The 23,313-nt window shown below is 39.6% G+C and overlaps 2 protein-coding genes and 1 long non-coding RNA gene across 4 annotated transcripts in view; 1 reads left to right on the top strand and 2 right to left on the bottom strand.

The window, feature by feature from the left end:
* Positions 1-468: 468 nt before the first annotated feature.
* mettl16 (methyltransferase 16, N6-methyladenosine) lies at positions 469-17,536 on the bottom strand. 2 transcript variants are annotated; one of them, XM_077566977.1, is made up of 10 exons: positions 17,393-17,536; positions 17,044-17,178; positions 11,765-11,952; positions 11,439-11,579; positions 10,041-10,156; positions 9,743-9,885; positions 7,584-7,653; positions 5,980-6,069; positions 2,840-3,013; positions 469-1,271 (listed from the first exon to the last, which is right to left on the bottom strand). In XM_077566977.1, the coding sequence occupies exons 2-10, from the start codon at positions 17,169-17,171 to the stop codon at positions 681-683; spliced, it is 1,641 nt and encodes a 546-aa protein (XP_077423103.1). In that variant the 5' UTR covers positions 17,172-17,178; positions 17,393-17,536; the 3' UTR covers positions 469-680. The 2 variants fall into 2 exon arrangements, with proteins under 2 accessions (XP_077423103.1, XP_077423102.1); XM_077566976.1 differs by lacking the exon at positions 17,393-17,536 and adding an exon at positions 17,244-17,375 and having other exon boundaries at positions 17,044-17,142.
* On the top strand, positions 3,043-6,265 carry LOC144052691 (uncharacterized). Its single transcript, XR_013294271.1, has 3 exons — positions 3,043-3,063; positions 3,484-3,632; positions 5,476-6,265. It is a non-coding gene; the product is annotated as an uncharacterized LOC144052691 (long non-coding RNA).
* Positions 17,537-17,823: 287 nt separating the features above from the next.
* The window catches only part of LOC144052092 (lissencephaly-1 homolog A-like), a 29,460-nt gene continuing 23,970 nt past the window's right edge, over positions 17,824-23,313 (bottom strand). The window contains exons 9-11 of the mRNA XM_077565909.1: positions 22,644-22,745; positions 22,401-22,557; positions 17,824-20,556 (exon numbers count right to left, since the gene is read on the bottom strand). Coding sequence (XP_077422035.1) covers positions 20,483-20,556; positions 22,401-22,557; positions 22,644-22,745 — 333 coding nt within the window. The 3' untranslated portion in view covers positions 17,824-20,482. The remainder of the gene's footprint in view (positions 20,557-22,400; positions 22,558-22,643; positions 22,746-23,313) is intronic.

Genomic DNA, 23,313 nt, shown 5'->3' with positions numbered 1-23,313 from the left:
AACACTGGAAAAGATTTAGACAAAGTGTTGTATGTGATATTTAAGATGGCTAATTGTTGTGAGAGCAAAATGGTTATTTCCTATATCAAACTGATAACCTTTGCATTAATAAGTACCCTTTAAGTAGATCAGTTTAAAAAAGGTTGGTGACCCCTGCCCTAATGTATTTTGCATTAATAAGGTTCAACAGCAGGTTGAAACAGGTTGCAAAAGTCTCAACCTCTGAACTGTGTGGCAAATGATGTGCTCGACTTACCGTGCTACCTGTCTGAAATACATTTCCTGAAAAACTATTGGCAATATTCAACATAAATCATAGCAATGTCTAAGATATAACATTGATTTTGGGCTCAGCTCTTAGGACTGTACAAAGTTTCATAAAACTGGATCAGTGGTTGTTGCGAAATCTGAAAGCAAGTGGACATTAATGCATGTGCAAATATGAAAAGCATCACAAAGCAGCCAACATTTTTATAAAAGCACATTTATTCCTAATGTTTGGCGATATAAAATATAAAATGTGCTGTATTGATGACCTGAAAAAGTAAACAGACACGTAAAACACATTTAAATGTTCTGACTACTATTGACTAGTGCTAACCTTCAAGTACAAAACAGTGGCTTACAATTGTTTCAACATGTCAAGCACCTCTTCATGCCATTCTACTGCGGCTATCTGTTCAGGATTTGGCAACCGCCTTTAAAAGAGTGTTCCTCAAGAAGGTGCACAGCTGGTTCATCAGATCTTTATTCTCACCTTCCAGCCAATGCATCTCGATCACTGCATCGCTCTCCTCATGCAGCACGTTCAGCAGACATTTAAACAGGAAGCGTTCGACTGACCCCGGGCTCGCTGCTTGTTTTGAGGACGTCTCGCTTGTAGCATCGGCGGCGTCCTTCGGGCCACATGTTCGCGCAGCGCTGTGCCCAGGCGTCATTTCCACCTCTTCACCTGCAACCTTTTCCAGGAGCTTCAGATCCACTTCACCTGCAGTGCTCGTAACCTCCGCGGGTTCAACAGAAGGGGCACTGTTGTCAGACGACTCCGCAGTTACCTGCTGGCCAGCTGGCTTCTGAGTGGCATCTTGCTGGTTGTTTTGGGTGAGGGACGGCGTTGTGGCGGCGGTAGCGCTGCCGTGTGCTCTTGGCAGCTCTCGCAGCTGCCGCTTTTGTTCCCGTCGCTGCTGCCGTCTGTGGATCCAAGTGTTTTCCACCGCGGTTAGGAGGAGGCTCTGCTCCTGCTCCCTGCATGGAACACGCTTGTACAGCACCTGCAAGCAAAATAAACGTTTTGTTTTTAAACTAGATTCAAGGATCTATTTTATTTTAGGGCTAGGTGTCTATTCTACAGTAATTTCCTCAATTGATTCAATTTCGATTCACAAGAGTTTAGTTCGATTTAGATTTTTTTCTCCCCCGATTTAATCTGATTCACTTCGATTCAATTCGACATTGATTAGTTAATTATTAATTAATTCTTTTTAACTCATTCACTGCCATTGACGGCTATAGACGTCAAAAATTCATTTGAACTATTTCTATTAGTTTAACATTTTTTCCCACTTTCATTAACAAGAGTATGAAAACCTAGAAAAACATTTTTATTGAACATTTAGAACAGATATAAAATTTGTGATTAATTGTCAGTTAACTAGTGTCATGCGATTAATTATGATTTTAAAAAATTAATCGCCTGACGGCCCACATTTTTTAATAATCTTTTCTTTAAAAAAAGAAAAGAAAAGATTGTTAAAAATACAATAATTACAATTACTTAAAAAAAAGAAGGAAAGATTATTAAAAATTAGGGGCGTCAGGTGATTCAAATTTTTCGTAATTAATGGCATGACTTCACTAGTTAATTCACGATTCATCATAAATTTTATGTCTGTTCTAAATGTACAATTTTTTCCTAGGTTTTCATACTCAACAAGAACAGAAACTTAACAAAAGTGGAAAAAATGTTAAACAAATAGAAATAGGTCTAATGAATTTTTGACATCTATAGTTGTCAATGGCAGTGAATGAGTTAAACATCAAGGATATGATAAAATCTCCACAAACATTAGATTCCAAATTACATTTTGCAGAGGCACTAATTAACTTATTTATGTTATTACTGAACGTAACACGTGTTATAATCATTTAAGTGTTACACAAATATTGACATCAGACGATAAGATGAAAATATTTTTCAAATTCAACAATTGTAAATATAAATGAAAAAGATCCTGAATTGTCTTAAAGTGCAATAAGTCTGGTCTTTTATAAATGTTAAGAAAATACTTTTAAATTCATGTGAACAGTCAATTTCAAGAAAACAATATACAAAAAAATGTGGCCTTTAAAGGGATACTTGAATCATTAAGCCATTTTCAGCAGTGAAAAGTTACTATTTTGTCCAAAATTTATTTGATAACTTCATTATGTTTCTTGTACAATTAATATCTTTAAAAACAATTTTTTCCACTTGCTGTCGACTGAAGATGACATCACCTGTGCTGAGTAGTTAGGTAACGACCAATCACGACTCACCTGTTTTCTGTGTTTGGTCAGCAAACTGAGCCATGATTGGTCTCGCGATTTTATAACCCTACTAAATTTTTAAAGGAAAATGCAGTTAGGCCTTATAGAATTTCAGAGATGTGGTTTAAAGGGCAGCATGGTAAAAGTGCACATTAACAACACAGTTTTTCAAACAAATTGGATTTGGCAGCTAAAATGCACAAATGCTATAATAAACATTTGTTCAATCTTTGGATCACATTTTTCATACGTTTCATATTGCGCCTACAAAGACTTTCTAAAAACAGACCACTCCACAGAAAGAACCACTCACCCGCAGCTCCGTCAGTGCCTTCCCTACAAGAGTTATGATGGCTTCCAAAGGCCGGCGACCAGTGCAGCCAAGAGCACGGGCCTTCACCTGAAGCTCCTTCACAGCCACATGGGGAAGTGTGAAGGAAAGAGGCTTCCGAGCTCTGTCCAATTTACGCTTCTTACTGGGGGGTGACTGATGCAGGCCGGAGGAGAAAATGACAAAGAGAGAGGACGTTTTTACTGGTGATCTCACAGAAATAAGAGTATTTTTTTTAATACGCACGTTTGTACTCAGTTTAGTTCACGATTACATAATTTGCATTATCACCACCACAGTTACCCTAAGTACAGTTAAAAATGTTGTTGTTGTTTTTAGAAGTATATCTAAAGGACCATTATTGCAATAAGACAGAATGTTGGTTGTTAGAATATGGACGGTTGTAATCACGGACACAAGAGGGCGCTCCAAGCACATGCTCGCCACCGGACCTGCAGTGCCTTGTAAAACTGCTCCTTCCTTCTATCGCCCTCTGAAGTCAAACTGTAATGGCGCTAGAGGTCATTAGCCAACCGTATCTCGGGACAACAGAGATGTGTTGTAACGCTTCCCTGAGCACCCAACATGCCAGTGACTGTGTGTTCTGTGTCACTTTCACTCCGCAGGCCGGCGGCGGGTGCGGAAGGAGGCGAAGGGTCTGCAGTGACGGAGCAGACAGCATGGCCGACTGACCTACAAACAGTGGCAGGGGAGGAGTGGGCTGTGACCTTCACGGGCTGATGCTGCTCTGAGTGTCAAGCTTGCACAACTCAAGGTTCTATTGTATGACTTGATGACTTTGCATGTAGTTAAATGTCAATGAAATTCGTATTTGTGCTCCTTGAGAGCGCAGCTATTCATAGACTGAAGAATTAGAAAGAGGTGTGGGGGGTGATCACATTGTCCCTCCTCCTGTGTTTGGCAAGGACAGTACCATTCAACATAATTTGCTCTTGGTTTTAAGTAATTGATGTTCCCCGAGGACACAATTACGAGATATTCCCAGGTTTAATTAGGGGCTTCAGAATGTACTTTTTCTTATCTGTCCGTTCAATAAAGCCTTTTTCCACTTAATATTGTTTAACCCACATCACGCAAGCAAGCTACCCAACTCATTATGCAAATAAATCAGTCAAGCAAAAACCCTTATGTTCATACAGATATGGCGTTATGGCCCTAAAACAACCGAGTCTGCTGTTCTATCGTTACGTACCAACACAATAGACTATCTTGACTTTTGCACATTTAGACAAACACCACACCGACATGAAGGCACAATCACAATACAGGCAACCCACTTGGGCATCCTACCCGCTTTTCAAGGGTCTAGCAGCAACTGTGATTCGGGGCTCGGATAAAAAAAATCAATCAAATCTTGTCGGGATGTGCAGTAAACCCAATATTGCCTATTCCATTTGTAATTAATTGAAGCTGTTCCATTTTTAAACACAGGAAATAATTCACATTTTCATTTTCCAGACTTGCATTAAAATGTGTGATCATATAACAAAAGAAGAAGCAATAGGGCACTCTAGGAAATCCCATTCATATACATATTTATTCAGCTTTTAAGAGTATTAAAAAAAAAACGAGAAAAAAAAAACGAAAAAAAAAAATCAAACGGCTGTCGACTTTTCTGTCACAAAGAAACCTAAAAAGTATTACTTATATGAAAGACAGGATAAAATAATTTGTTATTATTCTGACATTTATTTAAAATATCTGCACAAATGCATCCGATTTTTAAAAATGTTCCCCAAAAACGAGAAAGAAACACCGATTAGCATCGAATGGGGGCTCTGCGTCAAGAGTGACTACATGAGTCACTTTAACAAGGCAAAGCGGCAACTGTCCTGGCATGACAGAAGTCAAAAAATCAAAAATTCTCTCACAAAAAAAATAAATTTCTCCATTTTGCATAAAATTTGAGAATTTTGATGAAGTATCTTCTAAAAACTCACTTTTATGTCTTACAAGTTTCCATTTTCAAATGATGATTGTAGAAGTCAGCAACATTTCTAGGAAATTACAATGTCCCATCACTGGTGAGCTTTTTATTTTTTATTTTTTATTTTTATTATTTTAGAACTGGCCCACGGGTACTCATGTGCCTGTCGGCACCACACCGATGACCCCTGCTGCTTTATGGCCTTGTTCTAGCGCTTTTTTGTTCCCAGAGTGACAACCTGTTATGTAGCATACTAACTGCTATTAACATGCCAGCATTTTGAGTTTTCTCTCTCAAAGACGTACCTGACCGCAGGGCACAACGTCAAACGCTTAGACTCTGCCACAGCACTTTCTGTAATGACCTTTCTACCTTGTTAAATGTTAACATAGCATCAATCCACTCGAGGTTCCTAAATGGATAGAATTAAGTTTATACTAATCTAAAGCTTATGCAGCATAGTAATTAATTTGTCAAGTTAGGAATTGACCTGGTAGTAAAAGTGTTAAGTAGGTCACAGTTGCATGCGTGCCACATATGTTTAAGAGCACATGTAACATTAATGAGGCTGCCTCATGCGCGCGCACGCACGCACGTATAGCTGACATCCATAGGAAGGCATGCATCTGTGCAGTACGAGTCAACCATGCATGGGTTTCTGTGCACGCAGGGACCTCCGTCAAGAAACGTGCGTGAATGCAGGAGGAGGCCGAGGAACGTCACAGGAAGAAATGTAGGCCAATCATTCTGCTTAACTGATTTTATACTGGAAGGGCTAAAATAGTCTAGCCCAACAACACGCAGCTCATGCATCTACTGAGCAACCACGTCCAGTTATTTCTCGCCACCACACACACACATGAACGTCTGATGCCGTTTATTGTTGTGTTTTCTCCAACACTCTCTGTCCACACAAGACAAAAGCCAGTGAGCGCGCACATTTCTTGCCCTGGCAACTGTTGCCAGGCTACTGCTAAACTAAAACCACATAAAGCCTTCCCTGGAGGAGGAACAAGAGCGTGTGATGGAAGAATGAAAGATGCAGTTAAAGGGGGGGTGGGGGGGTGGAGGTGCATTATTGAGTTGATGGATTTTGGCTGTTGGAAACGCCAACCAGCAGGCAGAGACAAGGCCGAGCATTAAAATGGCCCACCCGAGGCCTGCAAAGACTTACCGGAACAATGACATCATCATAGAAGCTCCAGGCCAGCGCCCATCGCATGGTGCGCCCCTGGCAGAACTCTGTGTGCGTCACTTTGGCTACCTAGAAAGGACAAAAAACACACACAAAGCAATCACATGCATGCTGGCTGTGGATGAGTTTTACTAGAAAACATCATCTATTTCTTTTGTTTTTGGTTTTTAAATCGCGCTTGTCCTCATTAGGGTTTTAGGATGTCTGAAGATTATCCCAATTGACTTTGGGTGAGAAGAAGGGTCCTCCAGTCAATCACAGTACTCGAAAAAAAATTGTTTTATCTGCAATGTTACATGATGGCACTATAAAAAAATATTTGAGGTTATTTTATTTCTAAAAAAAACATAGCATATCAGAAAAAAAACTGGTAGATGGGCAAGCTAAAGATTGACACATTTATTTTCACTCTTCACTGTTACAGTCTACTTGCACTGGGGGCCAAGTCGGTAAGTGACCCCACCAGATAGAGCTGTATTATTAAAACAGAATGGCTTCATGCACCCACTTTGTTATGCATTTTACTGCCACAGACAGGACTGGAGTTGAATCGTATCACCCGGTAAGTCCGAATCTTCAGTCAAACAAGCCTGAAGGACATGTTTAGCAATGTTCAGCCTTGGCGAAGGTCAGCGATATAGATGTGCAATTCTAGTTTGATCTGTGTGCAAACACGTTGGGAGCTCCGTCCGGTTAGTATATCTGCCTCATTGTCCAGAGGTTCTGGGTTTGAATCTTGGTCCAGGTTTAACAGATTAAACAGACACACCCCCATCCGAAGTCAATAGATTACCACTTAAAAAGTAGAAGTGAAACTGCTGGACCGAGAGTCACAAAAGAACAGTTTGCTTAATGAAGCATGCAGTCGGTTTGACGTGATCCCAGCAGCCACTGAGCGCTGCACCTTGTAATTGTGGCTGTGAAAGAAAAAAAAAGTGTAGATGTGTCGTGACAAACAAACACGAAAATAATGAGTGATTAATTAAAGTAATAGCATATGCACTATTCCTATTGTTTTCCTTATACCCACTGTACATTTAGATAACAGCCTGCACTCGTGTTAATGAGCATCCTAAGCAGACTCAACCCTCAGGAGGGTGCAGGTGCAGCAAACCATAGGACTGAATGTCTTCCTCCTTCAAGCATGTGAGAGAAGTGACTGGCACGGGACTATAGGCCTGATCCAGTCAGGAGTCATGAGCTACGCTATTAGTTCCAGCTAATGGCATTCATGGCTGCTTAGCTGCACGACGCCTTGTGAGGCAGTCATGCAGCGCTAACAGAAATCAGCGCATTCATGGCTGACTTGTGACAATTCTCAGTCGGCAAGTTAGACACAGCGAACCCATTTTGGGTGCCGGCTCCCAAAGGATGAGCTATGAGGATTGTTTTAACATCTCTACAGTATTCGTAAATGCACAGTATTGTTACTTGACGTTACTTGCATGGAAGGAAATTGATTTATTGGCTAAAGAATGTCCACTTAGTATTGGGTGTAAATCGGGAAAAAAAACAATAATTAAGATTTCCTTTTACCATATAGACTGCTAAAGCTTGATTGCTTTGTAAGATTCAGCACTCACCCCTTGCTTCCTAAGTTCCTCTTTCAGTGGGGCCAAGCTACATTTCTTTCCCAGCATGCAACTGTACCACCTGCGGAAACAAGCATCCACGTTAGAGCACATCAGTTGACTACTAAGCTTAGACGCAACAAGCAGAAATGATACAACATATGTGAAATCGACAAACGAAATACACATTTTGACACTTTCATATAACCCCTCTCACAATACAGAGCTTGTTAAGTGTTGAAGTATTACAAAAAAGCCCACTGATTTATCATAAGTCTTGTGACTCCTAGTGGGAAGTTTAAATGATAACAGTATCCTCATATGATTCATTTTCAATTGATCGCATAAACATTCAACCAGCCTGCTAGGCCACACACCCTAATGGTATTGTTAAATTTGAGCATAGACAAAAAGAATATTAAACAATAGAGAAATTCTGTAACAACCTCATAATATAGTAGCCAGGGGAAGTTTACAGCAATATTAAAAAATATATATATTTTTTTCTGAATTTGCCTGCAAATATCTAATAATGCTACCTAAATACTAGAATAATAGATTTCAGTATGTTTGTAGATATTCTCATTCATCTAGATAATTTATTTCTCAGGGCACTGAATCAATTACAACTGGACTGCTTTGTTTGTCTTAAAAGACATTTTGCCACACGGTTGCCTTCACAGTTTGACTCCATTGTCCTTAAAAAAAATAAATATATATATATATATATATATATATACACACACATGTGTAGGTGCCAGCCAACATAGAGTAACTGGAGTCTGTTCTAAAAAATAACTCACCAGAGACAGAACTGTGTCTTGCTAAGAAAAATAAAAACTGAAGAAGTCAACATTTATTTAAATTTTACAGCTCTAATTTGAATACTGCGATATTTTTGCTCACGATCAAACAGTCAAAATCTGATATCGGCACATGCCTATTCGTAACGTTTACCGCTGCGTCTCTGAAAGCTGCTTCTTGCTGTGCAGTACGCGCACATTTGGACCACGCGTGCCGCTTGGTGGTAAACCGGAAGAGCTGCTAATAAAAACATTTTGCCATCCAGTATAATAAAAAATATCATTTGCGTATATATTTTTTTAAATTAATAAATATAAATACATTAATAAATAAATAAAAACTAAATCAATTCAGTATTAATAAAAATGCATGCAAAGTAATGTAAAACATGGCGATACGTATCTTGAGCCCTAACTGCTACAGAGAAATAGTTGGAGGTCATAAAGTCCATTTGATACATCACATACACGCATCAGATGACAATGAAATATTGAATAGCTCTGATATGTGACAGATGTGTCCCACATTGGGGAGCAACAGCCAACACTGCCAACGTGGCTTTTTAGTCACCTTTGAGTGCGCAGCTGCTAAATGATCCTGATCAAATTCATGCTCCGTTTTTTTTTTTTTTTTACCAGAGATGAAAATCTTCATATCAATGTCATGATAAATGCAGATCATTATCTGCTTTTAAGTATGAATTTGCACATGTTGTATTGGGAGCCAAGGGGGCTCGCCCTTATAAAGAGGGTGGGTGGTGATGAGTCTCAAAGGACCAATTGGTGAATCTGGCAGTGTTGCCATGGACACCTGCTGGCTCTTTTGTCCCAGCATGATTTTTGGTTGAGTGACAACCAGCTGCATTCGGATTGGCCTGAATGCCAAACCTTGGAAAGAGAGAATGTTCATGTGCTCTCTCTCACCTGTGAAGGTGCATCAAAGTGACATAAGAGCAGACTGGTGTTAACATTTGTCTTTCTGGGGCACCCAGGTGTGGCGTGTCTAATTTGTTTTAATAGTCCCATGCTACACCCTCCTCTCACTCTGCTGCTCTGGTGACAGCACTGACGAGGGAGGGGTTGGTAAAGTGGTGCCCACCAAAACACAGATGTTCCCTGTGGGTTCCCAGATACAGCGTGGGCTGATTGTGTGCCAAAATCAGTCAAGCGATTGCAAGTGGCAGCTCCATCAATATGTGCGCAACCCATTTGCCCATTGCCCCACTTCCCCAATCTGCATTTAAACCTCTCAGAACCTCTCTAGAAAGTCGGAATCCATCTACCACTTCAAGCATTTTTACAACTCTTACACATTTACATTAATGCCCCCTCCCTCTCCTTGATGCTGAAGCTTTCTTTGTTCCTCACCGCAAGCGTTTCTTGAGCTGCAGACTGTCATGAATGATCCTCTTAACAAACTCCAGTTCGCCGCCCTCCGCCATGATTTCCGTCACCCCGCCCGTGTTCACCGAGCTGGGAGGAGGCCGCCGTGCGTTCCTTGAATTGACCCCCTGCGGCGGGCGGCAAGACAGACAGAGATTAAGATCAAATCCTATTAAATGTCTGTTGCTCTCTGTGTAAACACATCCTGCTTCAGACAGCCACCTAGCAAGCATTTGGATTCAATAGTCAACTCTCTGCTAGTAAAAAACGAGAGAAGATTCACCTTGGCTTCCAGCTGGTTGGCAAAAAAAGGAGGGTTGCACATGCAAAAGTCATACACAATTTCGGTTTCTTCTTTCAAAGCATCCATCAGCAGAGTCTTCTGGGGAACTTTGACCACTGTAGTAGAACAACAAATTCTTAATTAGCAATGTTACAAATTCTCCCTCAAATCAAATCTGTCATTGCTAAATTAATGTGAGGGTAGAGGCAATCCTCTGTATCGCCTCTCAAGTTGTCTTTTCTGATGCTCACAACAACGTTGTAGCTAGGGTTAATTTCGTCAACGAAAACTTAACAAAAATAGTTTTGTCAACTCATTTTTCACCGGACTAAAACCCTTATTAAATTTATTAAATTTCTGGACTATGCGGCTTATCCATCAGATCACAAGGGGGTGCACTATAAAGGAAGCGCAAGAACGGTCAGGCAGAGCAAAACAAACCAAGTGAGACCAAATACAGTAGGAGAGACAGAACGAGCGCGAGACAATTTGCACCCTCATTATGGAAAAGAAAGTAGCGGGAACCCGGTGCGGTAACATTAAAACACCTGCGGCTTACAGTCGGGTGCAGCTTATATGTGTAACAAACTAAGAGTATTTCCCAAATTTAGCTTATGCGGCTTATAGTCAGGTGCGCCTTGTAGTCCAGAAATTACTGTAACAATAAGTGTGAATAAATCAGTATCTGTCGACTAATGAAGACGAGACGAAAATGTACTTAATAAAAACTGGACTCAAATCTATGGACATTTTAGTTCATGAATAAAAACAAGACGAAAACTATATGATTTTGTAAAATCTTGTCTCTGCTAATCTGTCATGGTGACACACCCCCTTTCAAATCTGCAGCAAACACATGGGGACGGACAGGGGGTTGATTCACGGTGAAAGGTAAAAAAAAAAAAAAAAAAGTAAATTAAAGTTATAACATAACATTAATCCAACAGCTATAATGTCAACGTTCCAACAATAATGTTAATCTGACAGCAGACTAATGCTGGCTAATTTACTAGCTCATAACATGGAGCCATAGCAGCCACTTGTTGATATACTGTAATTGTGTGTAAAAGTTATTGTCCATCAAAAAGATGAGAACATTTTGTGAAATAATTTTAGATCTGAAATGTTCAACATAACCTGCCGACAAAAAAAAAATACAGTGGTTAAATGATTGTCCTGACTAAAACGTTGACAGTTTTTGTTGACTATAACTTGACGAATTAAATTATGTTTTCTTGGACTAAAATGGACTAAATAAAAACAAGATGATGTTGACTAACTATAATAAAAACTAACAAGCCTGATTAAAACTGGACTAAATCAGACTAGATTTAAAAACGGTGGATAAAATTCACACTAGTTGTAGCATTGTTGTGATGTTGCAGATTTCGAACCAACCTTTAACCAGGTCAGACAAATGGTTCTGCTCCACATTCCTGGTAGCGTAGTCAAAGCATATATCGTCCACTTCGGTTGCAAGGAAAAACCAGCTGTTCATTGAGGCTCCCAGCAACGGATATATACAAGATGCACCCGTGCCTTTATTGGAGAGGAAAAAAAAAAGATTGTAAGGTAATGTTACAATATTTGACTGTTTTAACATAATAGGGAGTCATTATAAAAAGTAGTGATTAAACATAGAATGAAGTCCTATCATCTCTTTTGACATTAAATTTGATCAGTGCAATCAGGACTGAGCTCAGACTATTTGAAGGTTTCGCTACCGATGTCAATGCCTCTACGTGGTTGCTTCTGGCCGTCGATGAGGTCCTCCACCCAGTGGATGTAGTTGAGGCGCAGAGGGACCGTGGGAATGAGGCGCTCCAGCGGGATCTCGATGCTTAAACCGAAGTCCTCCTTCAGAAGTGTGCAGGTCAGAGCTCGCACGGCCTCCGGCTCCTTAAAATTCACTCTACAAGGTGCACAAGAGAACGACTGAGTTATGGCTGGGAATAACATCATGCAACATGATATATAGTATAGTACAGCGTGTATATTCTACAAATATATTATAATTTCTGTCACATCGTTGAAAAAATAGATCACAAAAGCTAACAAAGCTATTAAAAGCAAGGTGTGTGTAAAAATTCATCAACTATAATGCAGGGTGCTGATTCTTTTGTGTGAGCAACACGTAATTAACCCTCAAACCCGGGCACCCCCCCACCCCCCACAACCACGCACCATAGATAAGCAGCTCATTAATTTGCAACCGCACAGTTGAAGACAATGAAGCTCACATTTTCCACACAATTAAGACCTCACACTTTTTCTTCCCTTTTTTTTTTTTGTGTCTCGGCCCCAAATGCTCATCGCCGCGAGTTGAAATGTTACAGCTGTCATACAAGCAGACGCGGCTGCAGCAGACAGAGTGAGTGGGCGGCATGCAAATAATTAAAGCTTTGCTGAATGGTTTTTGCAGCTTGGCAGATGTAATTAGACACATCCCAGGATTGGCAGCGTCTGGCATGCTAGCAGTTCAACACCGGCAGTTTTCAATGGATTACAAGGGGGGAGGGGTGGGGGGTGTGGGACACCTCCAGGGTTGGGAAAATAAGATTTGATTCTAATGTTATGTTCTCATAGTATGCAGCTGAGTGTGCTGTGAATAGGGCTAAAATGTTATCCCATCCCTACTGTTCTGGTCAGTGTGTCAGGTGTGAAACAGAGAGACCGATATAAATGAGAGGCAATTTATCTGTGGATGCTAACATTAATCTTACAGGGGCCTTGCGTGTAATGAACACGCAAGCTTAATGGTCCTGGTCAACACCTGGCTCCTTCAGGTCATTACAACGCACTGACATAGAAAAACAGCCTACTCAGAATTGGATGATAATGTTGAGAAAATGCCGACTGAGCACAATATAACGAAGAATGTGTTACCTTTTTCCCTGTACAATAATAAAAAATGAAATTTCACCTGAAATTGTGTATGAAACATGGGAGTACTTGGATGCAGGTTATTTCATCACAAAATATCTTATCACTTATTTTTGGAATGAAGGTTGTTTTACAGAGCATATAGAAGAATTCTTCGTCACACAGCACACAAAGGTGTGCGTAATTATTGCTGTACTTGCTGTTTTTCCATTTATGACCTATAGCGTTTACAGTGTTTCCCACACCGTGTTAATACTTGGGCGGGCCACCCAAGTAAACTGGCCACCACCCAAGTAGATTTCAAGAAAATGTAATAAAAACATATAAAATAAATAAGTAAAAAATACGCGTCTCGACCAGATATACCGCATGTAACATTAGTTTGCCGTCACTCACTTGCGGACCATGAGGTTAGAGGAGACGCAAGTTAAGCAAGCCCCAAATTTGTGGAAAAACACTTATTTATGTTTACAACTATTTACTGCATTAAATACGTTAGTATTGCGTAACATAGGTTAGTTGCGTGACAGAATCATTTATGCCGGATTAGGAATTGAAATTCAACGTAAAATGATTAAACTACCCATCATCAAAAGTTGGGTACTTTTGATTTACCGGTAGTTTTGTTATACAACCAATCCCTACCCACAACAAGTGAAAAGTGAAAACACATGATAGACCTTTTTTCCCCCCAATATTTTTTTTAACCCCTTCCACAAGCTTTAAAAGGAAGTCAACCATAAACATTTCTTGACAATAATATATGCAATTTCACTGTAATCTCTAAACACGACATTCTGATTAAGATTACATTTGCGGAATAAGAGTTATGAAACAAAATCCAGCCGTTTTTATCTATCTCAGGGGACGGCCATTTTGCCACTTGCTGTCAACTGAAGATGACATCACAGTTGCTCAGGGCTCAGGCAATGACCAATCACAGCTCACCTGTTTTCTGAAGCTGAGCTGTGATTGGTTGTTACCTGAGACCTGTGCAACTGTGATGTCATCTTCAGTCGACAGCAAGTGGCAAAATGGACGCCTTCTGAGATGGATAAAAACAGCTGGATTTTGCAGCTTAATTCATATTTTACTAAAAGATTTTTAAGCAGAATACCGTATTTAGTCTGGTGGGGCTGCATAGAACATATTGTCAAGAAATTTTGGGTGGATTGATTTCCCCTTTAAACACATTTAAACTTATTGATATACAAGAAGAAAATAGCTACATTTTTTTAATCTTTGAGTTTTAAATCCATAGCATGATGGTGAGGTTGTAAAGCACAATAAAAAAAGGAGTAGAAGAAGCAACAATAGCTCACTTTCAGGTGTTCTTCCATCCTCCCTCCTTCCTCAGAGGCATCATTAGAAAAAGATCAATATTCAGACAGCGGGGCTGCTCAGGACCGACCTCTATTTTTAGCCCTGTGGGGCGTGTGTGCGTGATGATGAGCAGGGCTGGAATCGTCATGTCTCTATGGCAACCCCAGCTACAGAACAGATGATGTGGAGAGCGCGCAAATCCGGCCACGTTGGAGCAATGGCCGACGCCAGACGAAGCGTGCCCGCGCTTTACGTCTCTGATGCCACGTGGGTTTGCGGCAGCGTGCTTATTCGTCGCAGTGGATGGCAAACGGCATGGGACAAAAGGTACTATGTAAGGTGCCGTGAGGTCACCGTCTGCCGCTGAAGAGACTTTGTAGACAATGGCGTAGGTTCTATAGTTGAGCGAGGTGACCTTCAAGGTACAGTACAATTTTGATGCCACACAGGTATGATGAATGAATTACGAAGAAGTGGCGTCCGACCGTTCCATTTTTTTGAATACTCCTCTATGCCCTCACCTCATACCTAATTAGTCCTATGCTGCCTCCCAATACACACACAGCCAAGACGTGAACCTCCCGACGCTCAACTCAAAAACCGAACATGAAGCAAAGAGACTCAAAACAATTTCTCTGTTCAGACTCTCCTCTCTATCTGCTATCAGCCTGCTGCACGGTCCCTCCCAAAATGACAGCCGACTTATCTCCCCCAAGAAAAGAAATGGTCCCATCCACCCCAATGATTACTCTCATCCCCCCTACTCGCCGCTTAACTACTTAAAAACCCAGTTGGCTCAGTTCATTTGGAATCACACAAAAAAAACATAATCCTTTCACTGATGGTTGGCTGGTGACAAAAAATCCTAAATTTTCCGCAGACACGTGGCACAAATCCTTGACATCTCTTTTTGTAGCTTGAAAACACTTTTTTTTTTTGCAAATCGTTTTGTCCAGGGTTGCTGTCGTGTGATTGTTTTTTAAAGGGATACTTACTCACTAAGCCATTTTCAGCACTAAGAAGTTAATATTTTGTCTATAATTAGTTTGATAATCAATATTGTTTTTTTATGTATGATTAATACCTTTAAAAATACATTTTGCCACTTGCTGTCGACTGAAAATGACATCACATTTGATGGAAATGAAAGTTTTTATTGTGATTAAAATGAGAATAATTAATAACCAATCCGCTAACTGAACCACTGACAACTAAAATGGGCTAACCCCATTTTTGTTATTTTGCAGGAGAGTGATTGAAACTTTCAGGGCTGCAATGAATGTTATATTTTATGAATAATAGAGTATCCGTAGGATAATATTATAACATTGAATATTATAAACAATATAATAGCAAAGCATGAATGTATATTAACACATTTGAAGCACATTTCATGCCTTGCATGTGTGAACTGTGAACATTTACTTTGTCACTCTTAACATTTTCCAATGTCAAAAGGTTCAGTGTTGCAGCTTTCTTTTCTTTTGTACTCAAAATAAAATATTTTTGCAATATTTTCAGAGCATTTGTGATTGTGTGTATTTACATGTACTTTCAGTAATATTTTGATAATGCCAATCAATGTGATCATTTTAATCATGATTATCTTCACATCAGTCCATCTTTATTGGCCAACAAAGTAAATCATGTTTTGCATATTAACAGTGATGACTCAGTGAGGGAAAGATGATTGACGGGGGCAGTGCACCACCAAATTCAGGAGATGGTGCAGTTTTCCTTTCATTTCCATATAAATTGTGCAGCAATAAATTAATGTAGGAAGCTGAAGCTACAAACTTAATTAGCTTTGTGATCCCGCAATCATCCCATGTGACTGCTGTCACCAAACGTATATTTCAAATCCAAGCTAGAGAACATCGTCGCTAGCTCAGTTAGATTTTTTTCCCAATTTTCCAAGCTAAAGGGAGTCATCAAGGGGATCCGTTTTGAAAATGTGGGCGACATTAAAGCGCTATTATCGACAGTGGATCCCGAAAGACCCACTTCAGGTGCATGTAGGTATGGCAGAAAAGGCTGGTAACGTGTGGTACACCACAGGGTAATTCTTAAAAAAAAGTGGAAAAATTGTAGTTTGGAGGTGAAATATATATTTTCTGACATACTTTGTATGTCATTTTATTTTGTTTTACAGGCTTTAAGGGCACTCATGACATTATTGTGCTCCAAAAATTCTGTAGCAACAACTGGCCACAAAAACACGAGACGGGACCAGGAAAAAGACACATACACACACATCATATCATTTAAATTCATTTTTTTCAAATCCCTATTTCACTGTGTTGAGCTGTCCACCAAACTAAAAAAAACGGTGCCACCTATGCTAAACCAGTGCATGTTCATCAGTCTGTATATCAGTATGGCACCAACTAACAAGAACAGACTTAACATTGGTCATAGAGTAAAACTACATGTATGCATGTACAGTACATCTAGTCCTACTTCACAACCTCAGTATATCAGTCTATAATATACCATTATGCTCACAATTAGTGACACATTGAGAAGAATCAGTCTCGTTGATAGCTAGCTACATTATTGCAATACGTGTTTTTGTCAGCTATGTCCAAATTAGCTCTTCAACACAGAGTCTACTGTTTAGTTTACATGAATTCAATTGCTGCTTTTGCAACGCAGTCAGTAGTGTCGCTTACGCCTAACACATGCACAACGCAGATTTTGCAGTGATACAGCTACTTCACTATACTATTACTATAATTTCTTAATAGCTGGATAAATAGCCTCAGTCGCATTTAAGTGGCACATATTTGATACTTACACGGCTCGTCCACTCAGGTTGGTGTGCACATGTTCTTGGAATTCTGGGTACTTGGAAGCCAGGTAGGCAAAGTCTGGCGGTTTGTCTTTGTAGCGGTTCCTGGGATGCATGGACTTGTTCAGCGACATAACAGGCCTGTGGTAAGATTTATACACACAAAACAGAAGGTAAGACGGGTTTCGCCCAATTTTAAAACTTACATTTTTAAAAGTCGCCAGGTTGCCTGAATATTCTGTCTTTGTGGGCAGCTTTTACATCGAGAGCAGATCGCTCCAGAAAACATGAACTAATCAAGACTATACGAGTATGTATAACCACAGCCTAAATCTTAATGTCATTGTCAACATACCTTTAGAATTATTGGAAGGCCAAATTGCCTCAAATCGGATGCTTGCGTTGTCCACGTTTCCCAGCTTCACTCGCGCGCTTCCTGTTTGTGTGACGTCATCACCGTGCGCCGCCACACAAATGCTATCGAAAAGGCGAATGTACACAAAAAGACATTTAATATTGTGTCGTTTCATTTCAGTTCTTTCGACATTTTATGTGGTTTTATGTACATTTAATTGCGGCCATTATCGTAGCTGTAATAGGGCACTATAGCTTACGTTTTTAATTACGGTCCTATACTGTAGCCATTTTGCACGTTGTGTCAAAACAAAAATTCAACATTTTAATTAAGCTAGAGAATCAAACAAGCTCTTGCCTCCACCCAGTTATGTCATCAATTTATGTAGTTAAACACATTTAAAAAAAAAAAAAATCACACATTTGCACGAATATGCAGATTTGTTTTTATTATATTGCAAACAATAATGACATCCAGGTATATTGTTAACAGTTTGTAGCGTGAAGAGTGAGACCATAGTGGTGAAAACATCACGAACTCTCAAGAGCTTGTTGTGCAGTCTGAAGCCCTCAATGAAGTTCACACGCATGTTAAGAGAGGACTGGTTGACTTGAGGCAGAAATGACACACAGACAGCAAAAACTCAGTCAGGCCACTCACAAGCCAGACCAGAAAGCAAAACGATTGTTTGGGAAAGGAGAAACACCTGCATACAACACAAGTAACTCTAATCCATAACTAGTTAGAAAAAGAGCCCCCAGTGTCATATCAATCCTTTATTTTACATCTTTCATTTAAAATCAAAGGAGGAATACGGATAAGGCCCGACATGTCATAGTGTGGCCCTGAGGGTCTGTTTCTAAAGTCTCAAGGTCACAATACTGGACCAAATGAGGCTGGTTTCTTGGATAAACCAGATTGTATAGACTTTTTTTTTTGGTATCAGCTTGAACAATACTCTGCCATCCTAATGCCAAATTCAACTATGTTCCACGATAAAGTCAGGCAGAAGATACCTAGGGGGAATCGCTGTAAAATTCCCTTGAAGATGAGGTTTCTCCTTTGGATCATCCTGGTCTGACTCAATGTCCTTGAATGTGTGGAAACCACCTTAAGAGAGCGGGGAGGAGGTGTTGGACGGGGAGCCACACTCAAAACAAATCAGTCCATTCTACAACAGAGGAATTGAGTGGTCTAAACATAGTGAGCCATCATTTTCTCAGCACCAGTCATGCCACCGTCTCTGTTAAGCCACTGTGTGTCTTAAAATGTTTAGACAACTCACCCTCCGATGTAGCTAACCATGCAGCAACGCTATATCAACAGGTCACATTTTACACCGCGAGCAAGAGCTTCAGCCGCAGAGCAACACATCCAGTACACACATGAAAATAAAAAAAAAAATGCAGCAAAAAAAGCTAATGAGTTTATTGAAGCAATGGAAATCTTTATTAGCCAAAAGAACTGCAATTGGAAAATTATAGGTTTATGCAATTATGATCATCATTACAGGACAAAAGATTTAGTGGAAAGAGGGTGTGTGCAAGATGAACGAACCACCACCTTTGTGGTGGTACGATATTTCATTTCCTACCGGGGTAAAGTGAAGGTTGATGGTAATTTTTCTTTTCTAATTCCATTCTATCTGGCGTTCTTCATAGCATAGAAACACGTAAGTGGTCTGTTGGATTTGTCAGTAGAGCTGCTCATATTACAGAGAACATATGAAGCAGACCACTTAGCATGTCCGCCGACATTGACATTTTGTCAACAGTCCAAAACTACCCCCACTTTTACTCAGCTCATCCTTTACCACATTACAAAACTGCCAAATGGCTTAACTAGCTAAATTTACAGTTCATATTTTCACAGAAAACCAATTTAACTTATTTGTATTGAGCTGAACATGTTTTTCACCCCTCAAATTACGATATCTTTGCACATCCCAAGTATCAAACCCGGAAGCACACATTGACTCGTCATGCTTTTTCCTCTCCTCTTTTTATAAAAGAAGGTTCATGTTTGTAGTCATTAGAGGCGCCAAGCGACAATTAAGTATCTTTAGTCTATACATCCTTCCTATATTACACAAATACCCTAGGAGGGTAAATTGGCTGGAAATAGAGGGACAAAGGGAAGGTCAGAGGAAACAATCTCCCCAAGGAGACAGCCAGCATCTTTATCAAGTGCTCAAGATTAGAAATTGCGTAATCCCTGCTCTCCACTCAGACTGCGACAGACTCCACTTCAGCGGATAGTTCGGCGCTGCTATTCTCAATGGGATGTTTCACCTAAAGCCTAATATTTGTTCATATGCCACCATGACAAGAGTCAAAGCTGCGGTTTATCCCCCCCGAGGTCCAAAGACAACTGTTTGAAACATTGGTATATACAACCATTAAAATATGAGCACGCTCCACATGAAGAGAAATGGTATGCACAGTTGAAAAGTGATGGTATAAAGCTACCGATTACTGTATTTCAATATCAAAGGCCGACAGACCGTCTCACCAAGTATGCATTTTCTGCCTGATCGCTCAAAGGTTTTACCAAGCTAGGCAGCATCAGACAGCAAAGGAGCGAAAGAAAGAGGGAGCAAAAAAAGTTCTAAATGGAAAAAAAAATAGACAAAAATAATCTTACACATAAAGACACTGTCATTTCTTAAATTATGTTTTTTTTTTAGTGCCCTACATCAAAAACATCTGCCTTCCGTTGGTCAGTAAGGCTGCGTGACAGACGGCCAGCCCTGTGTTAAACCTATGGTACTTCTAGACATTATGCAAATTTACAGTATACAAGTTTTGATTACCATGCAAGAATACTTTTTTTTTGTGTAACATTTAATAGCTTGATCTACATCCAGGAATAATTTACATAGAGGGGCAGAGATTATTAGACCAGATAGCGCAATGGGTAAGTAACCATTGGTGGCAGGTGCAGCCGAAGGAGATGAAGATGTGCGGGTGAAGTTTAGCTTAGGTGAGAGGGGTAAGTGGAATGACAGGAGGGGGTGGGGGTGGGGAGAGACAGGATCCAGAAGACCATCTGGGTAGTCGGGGGTGCTGGTCCAATCTTTGGAGGTCCTGTTCAGCGGCACTCCCACACTTTTACCGTCTGATCTACACTCCCAGTGACCACATAAGGAGCAGCCTTGTGGAAATCTGAAATGACAAAAGTGAATTACAAGACATTTACATGAAGAGTCATAAAAATGCTAACGTTATGGTTCAATAATAATGCACAGTGCAACACATGAGAAACTCAAGCTCTTTTAAATCATCAAACAGTTGTCAAGCACCAGAAGATCACTTGAAACGGTGGCCTTTACTGGTACAAACGCTTGCCTAAGGGTGCAGCCAGATATGCTAAGGTCCACTGTTTGGCCAACTGAGAATTATTACTTCTGTGTAATTATGTAATATGTATCTGCCTCACATGCACCGTTCCTGTTCATGTGTCTATTTCTTCTTGGTTCCTGTCAACAATGCAGTGCAGTTGAAGGTGGAAGTAATTGCTTCCGAGCTACATACGTTTCTGCACAGTCACCAATACATACACCCGCCAGAGTGTATTTATTTTGCTAAGGGGGAGAACAAGGAGGTGCCATTAAGGTGAGAAATTTACTTGTGTAAGTGGATGATCCAACCGTCCATTATTTGGGACACAGCTTAATTTAAGCGGAGATCATCAAGATATATATTGTGTAGGGCTGTCAAATTTAAAGCATTAACTAATTAATTAATCACAATTTTTTTTTGCATTAATCATGTATTAACACAGATTAATCGCACTATTAATTTTGAGCGCAGCTGATCCTTTAGCTGACCGTGGATGGTTTACGTTTAAGGTAGCACATGGTTGTGTTTGAGCAATAAACATAACTACACGCATTAAAGTAAAGTATTTAATAAATGTTTGCGTATGACATTTAGAATATCAATGTCAAACTACCGGGGTCATTTTCCCCCCCTTTTTAAATTATGCACGTAATTAACTGATTGGAAAAAGAGGAGGTTGAGAGTGTGCAGTGGATTAAAAAATGTTGAAGACGTCCTCACAACATTAAATGTTGAAAGAATTGACACATAACTGGTGCTCTTTAAATTTGGTGGGCAAAAAATGTTGATTAAAAAGCCTTTTTGACTCATTCACTGCCATTGACGGCTATAGACATCAAAAATTCATTTGAACTATTTGTGTTTGTTAAAAAAAAATTTCTACTTTTGTTAACAAGAGTATGAAAACCTAGATTTTTTTATTGTACATTTAGAACAGATATAAAATTTGTGATTAATTGTGAGTTAACTAGTGAAGTCATGCGATTAATTACGACAATTTTTAATAATCTTTAAGTCACGTCAGGCATTTAAATTTTTTAATTGTAATTATTTGCATTACTTCAATAGTTAACTCATGATTAATGACACATTTTACATCTGCTCTAAATGTACAATATTTTTTTTCTATGTTTTCATACTCTTGTTAACAAAAGTGGGAAAAAAAAGTTAAATTAATAGAAATAGTTCAAATGAATTTTTGACGTCTATAGCCGTCAATGGCAGCAAATGAGTTGATTAAGTGATTAATCAAAATTCTAAGATGTGATTAATCTGATTAAAAAATGTAATTGTTTGACAGCTCTAATATTGTGTACATTAATTATAAAAAACAAAACAAGTTTTGTTGCAAGCATAAGTCGCAATAAAAAAAGAAAGCTTTGTTTTGGAAACTGCTCAAGAATTCCTCTCATCAATATCTTAAGCAGTTGCTAGTTCTAGCTGGAGTAAAAAAATAAATAAATAAATAGTATTGTCAACCAGCTTGCCACAATAATTGGCCGACAAAATCCTCAAGAGAATTAATCAGCCACGATTCACATGGAACACCACGGATACATCAATAGGAAGAAGTGGAAAAGTGAGGCTAACAACACAGTGGTGTCACCCCTCAGGACAACAGCTGAAGATGTAATATCAGGGGATAAGAGAACAGGAGGTCTGCTTACCCAAAGAGGTAACAAAGTGTTCGTGGGCACTCAGGGTTTTCATGCAGCGCTTGTTCTTGTAGTCCCAGATCCTTAAGGTCTTGTCATCTGCACAGGTCACAATAAACTTGCCTCCCGGGTGGAAAAGGAGGCCACGCACCCAGTTGTCATGGCCAACCTGTGATACAGAAAAGAAGAACTCACAGATAAAGCAAATTGGCTTTAGGACTAAAAACAAGAAAGGGAAAAATAGATCAACCTCACCAGTGTCATAAGGCACATGCCTATGCTAACATCCCACATCTTGACAGTTTTATCTCTGGAGCCAGACAGCAGGAAAGGGCCTGGCTTGCCACTCTTCTTGCTCTGGTTGGACAAAACAAGAAAAAAAAAACAATTTATGTGGGAAATTACTGCAGGATAAATAATTCCTAATTGGTATGCTTTGTGTAGGTTTAGTCTAATAGATGTGCTAAAATAAAACAAATGTATGCAAATTCTATCTAGGTCATAGGATTCTACCAAACAATTCAAATTAGACCTGTGATTCTCAACTGTTGGGTTGGCACTCAAAATTCTTGGATGGATCACATAAAGAAAGTCTAAAAGCACATTTATCGGACCTGCCTTTTATTTGTTCGAACTACAGTACATATTTTCAGAGGCAAAGAACTAAGTCCGATACTGTATCTATTTATTGTACTTTCCAGGGGTGGATGAGTTGACAACCCCCGATTTGGATAACATCCAAAATGTACAGGCTTGTGTGAGCAAAGACTATAATGACTTAAACCGAGCAAATAATACTTTACGACATCTTACCTGGTGAACCAGCTTTTAAATCAAGAAACAAAGATCAGGCTGTGTAAAACTGCAGAAGGTTATGCAAATATAAACTCCACACTTGTGCAGTTGGTTAGTCCTTTTTTTCCCC

Source organism: Vanacampus margaritifer, chromosome 5, assembly GCF_051991255.1.
Source record: "Vanacampus margaritifer isolate UIUO_Vmar chromosome 5, RoL_Vmar_1.0, whole genome shotgun sequence".
In the NCBI taxonomy this organism is placed as follows: domain Eukaryota; kingdom Metazoa; phylum Chordata; class Actinopteri; order Syngnathiformes; family Syngnathidae; genus Vanacampus; species Vanacampus margaritifer.
The sequence above is the reverse complement of the archived record's forward strand: the minus strand, read 5'-3'. Positions and strand labels throughout refer to the sequence as shown.